At 40.6% G+C, this 12,748-nt stretch overlaps 1 protein-coding gene across 1 annotated transcript in view; it reads left to right on the forward strand.

Moving 5' to 3' along the window:
* Positions 1-12,748, forward strand: part of tenm1 (teneurin transmembrane protein 1) — a 129,142-nt gene that overhangs the window by 112,747 nt on the left and 3,647 nt on the right. The window contains exons 25-30 of the mRNA XM_079474600.1: positions 104-614; positions 4,823-4,995; positions 5,133-5,392; positions 7,327-7,617; positions 8,831-9,221; positions 10,224-11,444. Of these exons, the coding sequence (XP_079330726.1) occupies positions 104-614; positions 4,823-4,995; positions 5,133-5,392; positions 7,327-7,617; positions 8,831-9,221; positions 10,224-11,444 (2,847 nt within the window). The remainder of the gene's footprint in view (positions 1-103; positions 615-4,822; positions 4,996-5,132; positions 5,393-7,326; positions 7,618-8,830; positions 9,222-10,223; positions 11,445-12,748) is intronic.

Raw genomic sequence — 12,748 nt, forward strand, 5'->3', positions numbered from 1 at the left:
TTTATTCCACTGACCCCATCAGGGTCACCCACCCCATCGCAGACCCCTTTGCACGAAGCCCAACACCAAATGCTTAATGAACCGAATTTGTTTTGTGATGTAGGTGATGGAGGTTACGCTCGTGATGCCAAGCTAAAGTCTCCCTCCTCTCTCGTCGTTTCTCCTAACGGCTCCCTATATATCGCCGACCTCGGGAACGTGCGCATTCGCCGGCTCGCCGCTAACCATCTGCAGCTGTCCCCCGAGGGTCTGTATGAGCTCACTTCGGTAGCCGACCAGGAGCTCTACTTGTTCAGCCCAAATGGTACTCACCTCTTCACCCGCAGCCTGGTGACGGGGGACTACCTGCTTAACTTTACGTACACCCCCGAGGGCCACCTGAGCAGCATTGCAAACAGGGAGGGCACAATAGCTCAGTTACGGCGGGATGCTAATGGTGTGCCCCTGTGGCTGGTAGCTCCGGGCGGGCAGGTGTACTGGCTGACCATTAGCAATGCAGGAATGCTGAAACGCATCTCTGCCCTGGCGCACGACCTGGCACAGATCAGTTACTACGGCAACACGGGACTGCTCGCCACCATCAGCAATGAAAACGGCTGGACCACTGTGTACGAGTAAGTGATGCCCTGTTCTTGTCTCTATCGCTTTTGTCTTCATGAGAGTTTGCTTCATTGTTTGATTTATGGGTTCGTGTGATAGCGCGATCCGTCTTGGTTTTTGTGTGTCATCTCCTGTCGTCGCTTCTTTTAGTGTCTGTGTGTGCCCGCCGTCACGCACGCACACACTTTCATGCATGCACACACACAGATTGCCGATTTTATTAGCGGGAATAGTGCAGAGTTTCTTTTTTATAGAAACAATATTCCATCCCAGCGTAGATTAATCTTTACCTGCATGTAATCTAATGGAGCTTGATCAGAATTTATCAGAAAGAAAATAATCTAATAGAGCGTGATCAGCGTTACCTCAGGTTGTCTATAAGTGTGGAGCACTTCGATTTCTTACCCTGCGTGCTACTCTGCTGCAGTGAAAATCACTCTGCCTTAATCTAACCGGTAAAGAAAGAACTCTGTATCCTCTTCTGATTTCAGTATAAAAGAGTCTGAGTACCCGCGAGCACGTTTGTGTGCGCGTGTGTGTGCATTCTGTTTGCATGGGCGTTTTCAGGGATTTTTTGAGACTGAGCTGCAAGTTCTAATTTAGTGTGAAAATGTCAGGGGCTTCTTTTGCTCGCACTCTTTCTCTCCTTTTTGTTTGATCAACTCGGTGACCTTTCGCACGCTGTGTTTACACACATACATAAAGTACACACTCGCACGCACACATATAAGCCCACACGTTCTCATGCAGCTCGGGTAGTTGTGTGGAGACAGATCATATAATGCAGGTTCGGTCTGTTGAGAGACATTGCCCCCTGCTGGCACGTCCTCTATAGAACAAACTGTACTCCATCACTAAACTGCATCCTCTTGGTTCAGAGAAAATTCTCAGATTTGTTCTGCACGCCTTAGTGGGCTGAGATAAATGATGTTTTGTTTGTTTTGTTTTTATTCCTGCAGAGTTTATCTCACTGTCTCAAGACTGAGTGAGCTGCCTATTGAAGAAAATGATTTTACATTTAGTTCATATTTACTTCATTTAGTGCATGCTTTTATTTAAACTAATAACATTTAGTTCGTATTTAATTAATTTAGTACGTGATTTTATTTAAACAAATAACATAGGCCTGCTATATTTGTCATCCCTAAAAAACACAGGCCTGAGACTTTAACTTAAAGACATGAAAATGTGTTTATAATTTTTGAATTGTCTTGTCATTACGAACCTGTATGACTTTCTTTCTTCTGCAGAACACAAAGGAAGATATTTTTAGGGACGTCAGTAACAAAACAACATTGGTCCCCATTGACTTCCATTGTATGGACAGAACCACCGATGAACCACTTTTGTGTTTTACAGTCGAAGAAGTCATTTTGAAAAGTCATGGTGAAATTATGACAGAATGTTTATTTTGGTGTGAATTTTCCCTAAAACATGTTTGTAAAAAAAATTCACCACATAATGCATGTTATTATTTGATATTGTTAAGTGGGAGATAAAGTCAGTGATGCGTCATGTACTGGGGGCGTGGTTAAGGACCAGGGAAAAGATGTGGTTACCATAGTTACCGTTCATTAACTGTGGAGAGCACATACATTTCTCATTAAGTGGGCATTCACAAAGAGCAAGAGACTCTTCAGATTGTTTAGGTGATTACTTTTAGCTGAATGTCCTTTTGTTGCCAACAAAAAAAAGAATGACATCTATAAAAGATTTGTCTTAGAGCTGTTGCTCAAACACTTGACTTAGACACCCAACATTAAATACATGAAAGAGTCATGTGGATGTCTGACATGAGTGATTCAACCTAAAGACTTCAAACTTGCCTAATAGACTTTCATGATAAAAGAATGCACTGACGGTTTGGTTTTGCATTTTGGCTCTTCAAAGTATAAATCAGGCTTAAAACACCAACAAACAAAGTTCCCAAATGCTCGGGAAAGTAAAAGCTAGAAAGACATATAGTGCATTAACAGGATGGAGTCAAGCGTTCACAGAGGAGATGTGTCTTTAGAACAGACTCGGCTGCTTGGGTACGGCTTGGGAAGATAATTCCACCAGCGACAAACAGTGAAAGTTAAGGAAGGTGATCACTCATTGACGGCAGGCTTCTGGAAGGAACATTTGTTAAAGTGTTTGAAGGAAGGTACGAGGTTGCCAAGCCTGTTCATTTAACATTCGCTCAGTCTCCCCATATGTGCAGCAACCGGTGAGGAGAGACAAAGTATCGATGCTCAAACTGTCGATTTAAATGTTCAAAAACGCATCTAGACTGATTCATTTTGATGCACAGCTATAGTTAGTTTTGTTAGCTATGGCAAACGTCACTGTTGCTATCAGTATATTATAGCAGATCGCAAAACAACGCCCTTGCAAACACCCACAACATCCTTGCTTTGTGGCAGAGAGTTAAGCACAGGCAATGTAAAAAAACTCAAATCTCATTTAATATACGATTGCAGAGGAGCTCTAATGAGAACAGAGCAAAATCATCAAAATTCCAACAGAACGCAAGTGGATTAGCAGCTTCCAGCCACGTTTTAGGCAGATTAAACATTTCAAGCGAATGCAGACATGGTAGCCTCATGTCTTTGAATCTAAAGCGTACGCCTTTGAAAATCCCTGCAATCTGATCGGATGAAAAGCTTTTTCTGTCTTTGGCATCGGTGTGGGTGGCCAGACACGAGTACATGATATAAATTAGCGTTGACATTGATTGGATGGAAATAAAACAGGGATAGAGGAGATGTAGGAGCTCAGGGGTTGTGTGTTTCTAATTGCTATTCAATCTAGAAACGATGGAGCGAGAGGAGGATTCCACAAAACATTTCATAATACGATCAGAGAAATATGATAGTCCTTCCCTTTTCAGTGTATCATGTGGCCGTCCACAGGCAAGAATATAAATGTGAGGAATCCAAAGGCTGCAATAAACTAAATGGCTTTTCAAATCTGAAAAGAGGTGAAATTAGTAAGCATCTCACACTTTTTGCTTTGTGTCTCTTGAAAAAGACTGGGCATCACAACATAAGCGACTGAGGATCACACCCTGCCCGACTGTCAAGTCATTCTGAAACAACAAGCCTAACATGATCAAACTTTTCATTGACTGCTTCCGTTTTTATGAGTTGAAGAGAAAGTTCAACCAAAAATTTAAATTCTGTCACCATTTACTCACCCTCTTGTCATTTTAAACCGGTATGACTTTGTTCTGAAGAACACAAAAGAAGATATTTTGAAGAAAGTTGGTAACCGAACGGCACTGGCCCCCATTCACTTCTGTTTTATGGACACAAAACCAATGCAAGTGAATGGGGGCAAGTTACCAACATTCTTCAAAATATCTTCTTATGGAAGAAGGTGGAAGAAAGAAAATCGTACAGGTTTAATATGACAAGAGGGTGAGCAAATGATGACAGGATTTTCATGTATAGGTGAATCATCACTTTAATCTGTAACTTTTGCGTCTATTCGCCAATCTCTGTTTGATAAAATGGCAGTTTGCTCTATGTATATGGATTGAAGTCAAATGATGTCTTATGTGAACGTATAAATCATGAATATAAATTAAGATAATAAAACGTGTTTTGAACAGAGATGTATGTACTTGCTCAAAACAGTAATTGATTTGTATTAATTTTGGACCAAATAAAGCTATGTATTGCAGATTTAATGGGAATGTTTTCTACCCCTGCCCTTGAAACTTTATCCTTAAACTTTTTTTATTTAGTATGTTTATGAAGTTGTTCTCCTTGTGGAGCTTGTTGGCTGGTCCTATCAGTTTAGGTGATTTCATGTTTACTATCCTTATGGGGACATTTGGGACAAACACACACCCTCACACAAACAAAATACTAGAAGTGAATTAAACAGTCCATCAAAAGAAAACTCTATAAAACTGTCTTTTGTGTGCTTAAAACAGTGGTTATATTGTGATATATCTATGTTATGTAGTAACAAAGTGAAAATGAAGTAACAAACACCTTCATAAGTGTGTGTGGAAGAGCAATCAAAATGATCTTCAGAAACTAAAATATTATTGTTGTTGGTACAAAAATCATAAACTAAACTGATATGTTGGCTAGAGGGAAAAATAAGGAAATAACCCAACGTATTTTGCTCTATATAAAATAAGGAATGCTCCAAAACTTTAATGTCATTTTTCTGTTGTTCTCAAAGAAACACACAAGCGCAAGCTAACAGAGAACGTGTTCATGTGCAGGTATAACTCTGACGGGCATCTCATCAACATGACCTTGCCGACTGGAGAGGTCAGCAGTTTCCATGGTAACATGGAGAAAGCTGTCAAAGTAGAAGCCACCGCCTCGAACAGAGAAAACTTTATCATAACCACAAACCATTCTGCGGATAACACAGTTTACACGCTTCGACAAGGTGAGAGAGATAGTGTGTGTGTGTGTGTCAGGTGTGGATATGTCTTAATCCAATTATTTGCACACATTTGCACGTCTTTTCAACTAATGAAAGTGCAACAGAAATGTATTCACAGTTTTCTCTCTCTGTCTGTCCAGCTCATTCTGTAAGTGTGTATGGCGTCAGAGACGACGGATCTCTGTGGGCGACGTATGCCAGTGGAATGGACGTGACTCTCAGCACTGAACCCACCGTGTCATCGGGGCTGTTGTCCGGGGCATTGTCAGGTCTGGTCCATCCCACGGTCGGAAGGTGCAACATCACATTGCCGGGGGAACCGGCTCACAGCTTGATAGAGTGGAGACAGAGACGCGAGCAGGCCAAAGGAAATCACACTGCTTATGAACGCCGACTGAGGGTAACACGCACTGTGCCACTTATAAATGTGTGTGTAGGGTGGGCTAACACTTGTATGACACTGTATGTAGTGTGCAGGGGTAAAATTTGTACAAAGATGCAGTATAAGGAGGAACAGATCATAACAGAAATCATAACACTCAGGAGGTCACCATTCACAAGCCAGTCGCCATATTGGCAAAAACCTCACCATTTCGTTCTCTAGCTGGATCAACCTGATGTGATTTGAGCTAAAGGAGCAGGATGTATGACTTTACGAACACACGTTATTGAAACATACTTCACACAGACAGTTTAGTGATTTCAACCATTCCCCCATTAAGATAGACAGAAGCTGCACTTACATGACTAAAAGATCCATGTGAACTGGTTTGCCCTAAAGGGACTTTGCTGTAGTGCAAAAAGTAAAAACAGGCTACCCCCCACACCTACAGTACACTACACTCTCTGATCTGTTCCCTATATACTATACCCCACCCTACCATAGACGCAATACACTGCAGTCCTACATCTCACACAGTGTTAGAACTCCACAGATCTGTTTTTCTTTTTGTATCCATTCTTCTCTCTCCGTTTCATTTGTGGCATGCTTTACTGGAACTACAAATAACAGAACAATTGCATTGACAGAGCTGCTGAAGGGCATCTGCAGACAAAGGATGTTGTGAAGATCACAGCACAATAAATAATTAAGAGATGAGAAGAAAATCATAATGAATAAGAAAAACAATATCAGGGCTGAACAATAAGGATTGTTTTTCGCCGACCACAATAGATTTCTGTTTGCCCTTCAAATAGCTGGATTTAGCAACATATTTTGTCTTTGTTTTTATGTTATGAACCATATTGGTGCGTGTGTGTATGTGTGTGTGGTCCTAGTAAATCATTTGTTGTGTTATATCAGTAATTTTTGACCTTATGGGGACATTTCTTATTTTTATGGTGTTTTCTTGAAGATGTAAAAATGCAGAAAATGAACGTTAGTCATATGGTAGACCGTTAGTTATATGAAGTATACCGTTTTTACAGTATAAAAGTCCTCATAGAAAGTGTTTGTGGAAGTGTACAGTATATAGGAAACTTTTTTTTACTAGTCCCGGTAGACGGCAACTTCAGGAAAACCGGAACGGTAGTCTGCCATGGTGCTGTATTTTAAGGCCATATCAAATTGCATTTTACTTTGTGACACTGGTTGCGTTTGCAAATATGTGATAAAATCATGTTGTGCTTGTGATTTGGTTGATTCTAATTACGTTCCTGGAATTGTTCTGGTCTCAGGGGATGTGTATATGTTAGTACAATTAATTGTCAAGCTCAGGACCGGCTCAGTCAGGGGGTCTGTTTGCTTTGCTCTACTCTTCTCTTAGCAAGGTTTTATAATGATATAGGGATCGCCGAATTAATGTTCATTGGCCTAATTCTGCCGTGCACACATTATTCGCGGCGCTCCCATTTGCTTGTAAGATATTTTTTTACCGGATATTGCGTGCAGGGTCTCAGTTGGATGTTTCTCCCATTTGCCTAATATGTGATTTGTTAGTGGACGCCACACCTCGCAGCCGTAAAGGGCAGCTGGCTCAATTAGTGATTCTAATATATTCAGCCAAATTCTAACAGGCGTCACTACAGGACATTATATTTTTATGGCACTGGAAGCTTATATCGGGTCCAGACTCTGCAGTAGTGAATTTTTTTTATTTCTGAATCATGCAGAGCGAAACCAGAAATTTCAAACTGTTCAGTTTCCTTGTCAATTCGCTGATGTATATGCTGAATAATGCCGGCCATAACAGCAACCCCGTCTCCCTCCGCGCCCCCGAGAAAGAAATTTTGTTCTTTCATTGCCGATTTTATTGCACGCGTGCTTTCTGTGTACACCGATATAATAAGATCATAAGTTTTACCTTCTTTCGTTCCCCCTTCTCTCTTGCTCAGGCTCACAACAGGAACGTGTTGTCTATAGACTACAGTCAGGAAAGTCGAGTGGGGAAGATTTATGACGACCATCGGAAGTTCACTCTGCGTGTGCAGTACGATGACCAGGGCAGGCCGGTGCTCTGGACACCCAGTAAATATAATCAAGTGCGAGTGTCTTATTCCAGCGATGGCCTGGTCACCGGCATACAGAGAGGCAATTGGACCGAGCGCAGGGATTACGATAATGGACGCATCATCACCCGCACCTGGGCCAATGGGAAGATCTGGAGCTACACCTTTCTGGAGAAGGTTTATTTTAAGTTTTTGTAGTTTATTTATAGTTTACGTCCTGTATAAATTAGTGCGGTCAAATCGATTCATTGCGATTAATCGATTACAAAACAAATTTTGGGGTTTGTGTAATATATGTGTGTAGCGTGTATGTTTTTATGAATATCGTTGACAAATATACTGTATTTGTGTCCCATGATATATCATAGCAAAAATGTATAAATCAAACTGTTAATATTATGTAATACATTTTCATTTATTCATTTGGCAGACGCTTTTATCCAAAGCGACTTACAAGTAGTTTTTTTACAGTGGCACATTACTGCAGAGCAATCAGGGGTAAGGTGCCTTGCTCAAGGGCACTTCAGTCATGACCTGCTGGCCCTGAGATTAGAACTGGCAACCTCCTGATCACAAGCCCAACTCTCTAACCATCAGGCCACAGCTGACCCCTACCATATATAAATGCACACACATACATGTGTATACATAAACATTTACATAAATATTTTTAATTTAAATTAGGGCTGTCAATAGAGTAACATTTTTACTTTTCGTGCGATGAATCGCACACGTATTTTGAAAATTAAACATGTATTGTTTCTTTTCTTTAACATTTTTATTATAGATCAAATGTATCGCATGTGTTAACATGTTAACGTTGACAGCCCTAACTTAAATATAACATTTGTGTATAAATATGTATAAATAAAACGTAAATATATTTACAGAAAAATGTGTAATACTTTATAAATACTTTTATATTTGTGTATTTATATTTATGTATGCATATTAATATACATTCCACACACACATATTATATAAAATAATATAAACAATATTTGTAATCAAATATTTATTTTTGACAGCATTAATATAAATGTTAATTCTTGCTTTGATTTAAGTGGAGTTTGAGGATTTAATGTTTTTTACTGTAAAATATAATCTGTTACAGTCATGAGAATGTAATGAGAATCACCCTGAGAATAATTACAAATAAAACCACATCATGATACACTAAGGGAATCCCAGACACATTTCCTTAATGAGATTTCTGGGAAAAATGTGCCTACTTTTAATTAAAGTAATATCGCAATGCTTAAAAATCTTAATGATCATAAAAATTGGTTACTTTTTTAAGCAATACGTCTTTTTCAGTTTGCCTACAGCTGTACATTAAAGTCTCTAAACCATCTTCCTGTTGTTTTTTATTACCTCTTTCTTTTTTCAGTCTGTCCAGCTGTTGTTACACAGTCAGCGTCGCTACACGTTTGAGTACGATCAGACAGACTGCCTGCTGTCTGTCACCCTCCCCAGCATGGTGAGACACAGCCTTCAGACCTCTCTGTCTGTGGGCTACTACCGGAACACGTACACGCCGCCCGACTCGCCCACCTCCAGCTTCACGCAGGATTACGCTCACGATGGGCGTCTGCTGCAGAGTCTGTACCTGGGCACGGGGAGGCGTGTGATCTACAAATACAGCCGAGTGGCTCGGCTGGCTGAGATCCTGTATGACTCAACACTAGTTACTTTCACCTATGATGAGGCAACAGGTGCTGTGAAAACCATTCATCTGATGCATGAAGGGTTCGTCTGCACCATTCGCTACAGACAGACAGGTACAGAGCAACAGATCGACTGCTTTTTCACACAAACATGTGGGTGGGGGACATTAGTCTCGTCACAGTACTTGTCCTATGAGATTCAGACATTTATAGAATTTTATTTTATTTAAAAATAATTAGGGATTAATCGCAATTAATTAGAGAAAAATTATGTGAATAATGCAATTAAAAATGTGAATTGTTGCCCAGCACTGTAAATGATAGCTTATATGACAGATTTCAAGACAAAATAACTCTGACATTCTGAAATCATGATTGATAAATACTGAAATTATTGATTTTATTGATAAATACTGAAAATGTATGATGTTTTATAAATACTGACATTTATTACTTTATTGATAAATACTGAAATTAATGACTTTATTTATAAAAACTTAAATTAATTGTTATAATAGATACTGAAATCAATGATTTTATTGACGTTACGTTTTAGTATTTTGCAAAAAAAAACAAGAATTTGAGTTACTTAACTTGATTTTAAGATTAATTTGTTCTTTGCATTATGTTGGATTAAAAAAATAGTATATTTTTTCACAGCAGGTCATTAATACGTGCTATAACACCCCTGCAAAACGCAAAAGATTTTAAGTAAAATAAATGTTTTTCTACAAAATGAATCAGTCAGCAGAGAGGCTGGCAGAATGTTTGTACCTGCACACAGACAAACAGGTGAGGTGATAATACTGTCAGACAGAGAGACAGGTAGGGCGGGTAAGCAGTTGGACAGAGAAACTGGTTAGGTGGTTGTACTCTTACACCAAGAAACATACAAGTTGACATTTAATCTTCCTTTTGTCACTTCCCTCGCTCTCCCTCCTGCTCGGCTGATGTAAAAGCCCCTTGAATCACAATCAGCGGGGAGTTCATCCTATCTCGCACTCTGGCAAAGCTGACTCATGTTTTACCTCACCTTTGTGTGACTCTGTGCTCTGCTGCTAAATTCTCTCCTTGTCTTGTTTATTTTCCTCTTCCATCTCTCTCTCTCGGTTTAAGGTCCTCTGGTGAGCAGACAAATATATCGCTTCAGCGAGGAAGGATTGGTTAACGCTCGTTTCGACTACAGCTATAACAACTTCAGAGTCACCAGCATGCAAGCTATGATCAACGAAACGCCGCTGCCCATTGACCTCTACCGCTACGTGGACGTGTCGGGACGCATCGAGCAGTTTGGGAAATTCAGCGTCATCAATTATGATCTCAACCAGGTCATCACTACTCATGCCATGAAACACACAAAGATCTTCAACCCTAATGGACAGGTGATCGAAGTTCAGTACGAGATTCTGAAAGCCATCGCTTACTGGATGACGCTGCAGTATGACAGTATGGGACGTGTCACCAACTGTGATATTCGAATTGGCGTGGACAACAACATCACTAGGTACGCATATGAGTATGACGCAGACGGACAGTTGCAAACGGTCGCCATAAATGACCGGCCACAGTGGCGCTACAGTTACGACCTCAACGGAAACATAAACTTGTTGAGTCACGGTAACAGTGCACGCTTGACACCGCTACGCTACGATCTTCGCGACCGAATAACACGCCTTGGAGAGATCCAATACCGCACCGATGAGGATGGATTCTTGCGTCTCCGTGGGAACTTGCTCTTTGATTACGGCTCAAATGGACTGCTGTTGGGTGCCTATGACCGAGACAGCGGACAGAAGGTTTGGTATCGCTACGACGGACTCGGTAGGAGAGTCGCAAGCCACACTAGCGACGGGGCACAGCTGCAGTTTTTCTACGCCGATCTGATGGAACCAACGCGAGTGACTCATTTGTACAACCACAGCAGCTCAGAGATCACTTCCCTCTATTACGACCTTCAGGGTCACCTCATCGCCATGGAGATGAGCAGCGGAGAGGAATTCTACATAGCTTGTGACAACGCCGGAACACCTCTAGCGGTTTTCAGCAGTCGGGGTCACGTTGTGAAAGAACTGTGGTACACGCCGTACGGAGATGTTTACAGAGATTCAAACCCCACGTTTCTTCTCGTCTTTGGGTTTCAAGGTGGTCTCTATGACTCTTTCACTCGGTTGGTGCACCTCGGTCGCCGCGACTATGATGTGGTGGCCGGAAGATGGACGACGCCCAATCACGAATTGTGGGCGGAGCTAAGTGTGAATCCCAAGCCGTTTAATTTGTACGCATTTAAGAACAATTATCCGGTGGGAGACCTACAGGATGTGACCAAGTTTACAACAGGTAAGAGTGAGGTTTTGAGTAAGTTTAGTGTCTTAAAAGGATCTGTCATCTACTCACCCTTGTTGTCCAGTCTTAATGTCTAAATCCTCATCCCAGCCCACATAATAATAAAGGTGTCCATTGTGAATGCACTTGGTTGGTAGACATCATCAGAAATGAACACTTTATCCCCTTTGAAATTGTTTTAAATAGACATTTTACCTTAAAGGGGTCATATGGCGGGAATATGTGTTTTTCTGTGTCTTTGGTGTGTTATAAGTTGCCCATGCATGTATTACCAAAAATGTAAGTGTCTGAACAAAAGATGCATCTTAAATCTAAAAGCGAATGCTCACCCAGACCTGCCTGAAACGCCTCGTGTAACCACACCCCCAGAAATCTACGTCAGTTTGTGGTATGATTTGACTAAGACCGCCAAAATGTATACGCACGTAAGGTAAGCGTACCTGTACAATTGCAATTCCGTCACACACTTGCAATATTCAGCCAATCACTACTCTCCAGTTAACTGGCCAATCATAGCACACCTCGCTTTTCAGAGTGATGAGCTTTGTAAGAAATCTGTGCATTTCAGAGAGGTAGGGCAAAGAGAAGATGCAAACATGCATGGTATGTGGAAAATACTATGTTTTTTAACCTTAAATCGTGTATAATCATTGCATTACATCTGAAACAAATGATAACATTTGTTTTAGCCATGTGATATGACCCCTTTAAAAAAAGCTGTTTGAATCTAACTATAAAAACTTTTAAAACTAGCTTTGTCCAGTGGAGTGAGTTGTACTTGTACTGTACTTTGTCTAGAATAAGAGACAGGGACACTGTTTGACAGTGAGGTGAAACCATCGTCATGCTTTGGGTTTTTTGTGCTGTGTTTGTGTCAGTTCCCTAAGGGGAAATTATATTTTGAATAATAGCACATAGCGGAACTGAGATTCATTAGTTATAGCCAAAGCAACGTACTGTGGAAATATTAATAGGACAGTGTCGCTCAAGCAAACCAAATTTAAGTGTCTCACTTCAAATCGTTAAAACGGGATCTTCATAACCCCAAGTGCCTCGATCACGTTTATTTAACAGTGACCCTACAGCTATTTACTATTACACTACCAACATTGTGTTTTATGTGCAAAAGTGTACAAAAGAGTAAAAGTCTTCTGGTCACTGAATCCAGGCAAATTTAAGACTCCTGCTAAATACCTAATGATAGTTTCAGTGACATGGCATTCATCAGAATCAGAAATCATATGAGCAGTTCTTGTTGTTGTCTTGTACAGCCGGTACTAAAGTTAACTATAAAAGAA

Source organism: Barbatula barbatula, assembly GCF_947034865.1.
Source record: "Barbatula barbatula genome assembly, chromosome: 2".
NCBI lineage: Eukaryota > Metazoa > Chordata > Actinopteri > Cypriniformes > Nemacheilidae > Barbatula > Barbatula barbatula.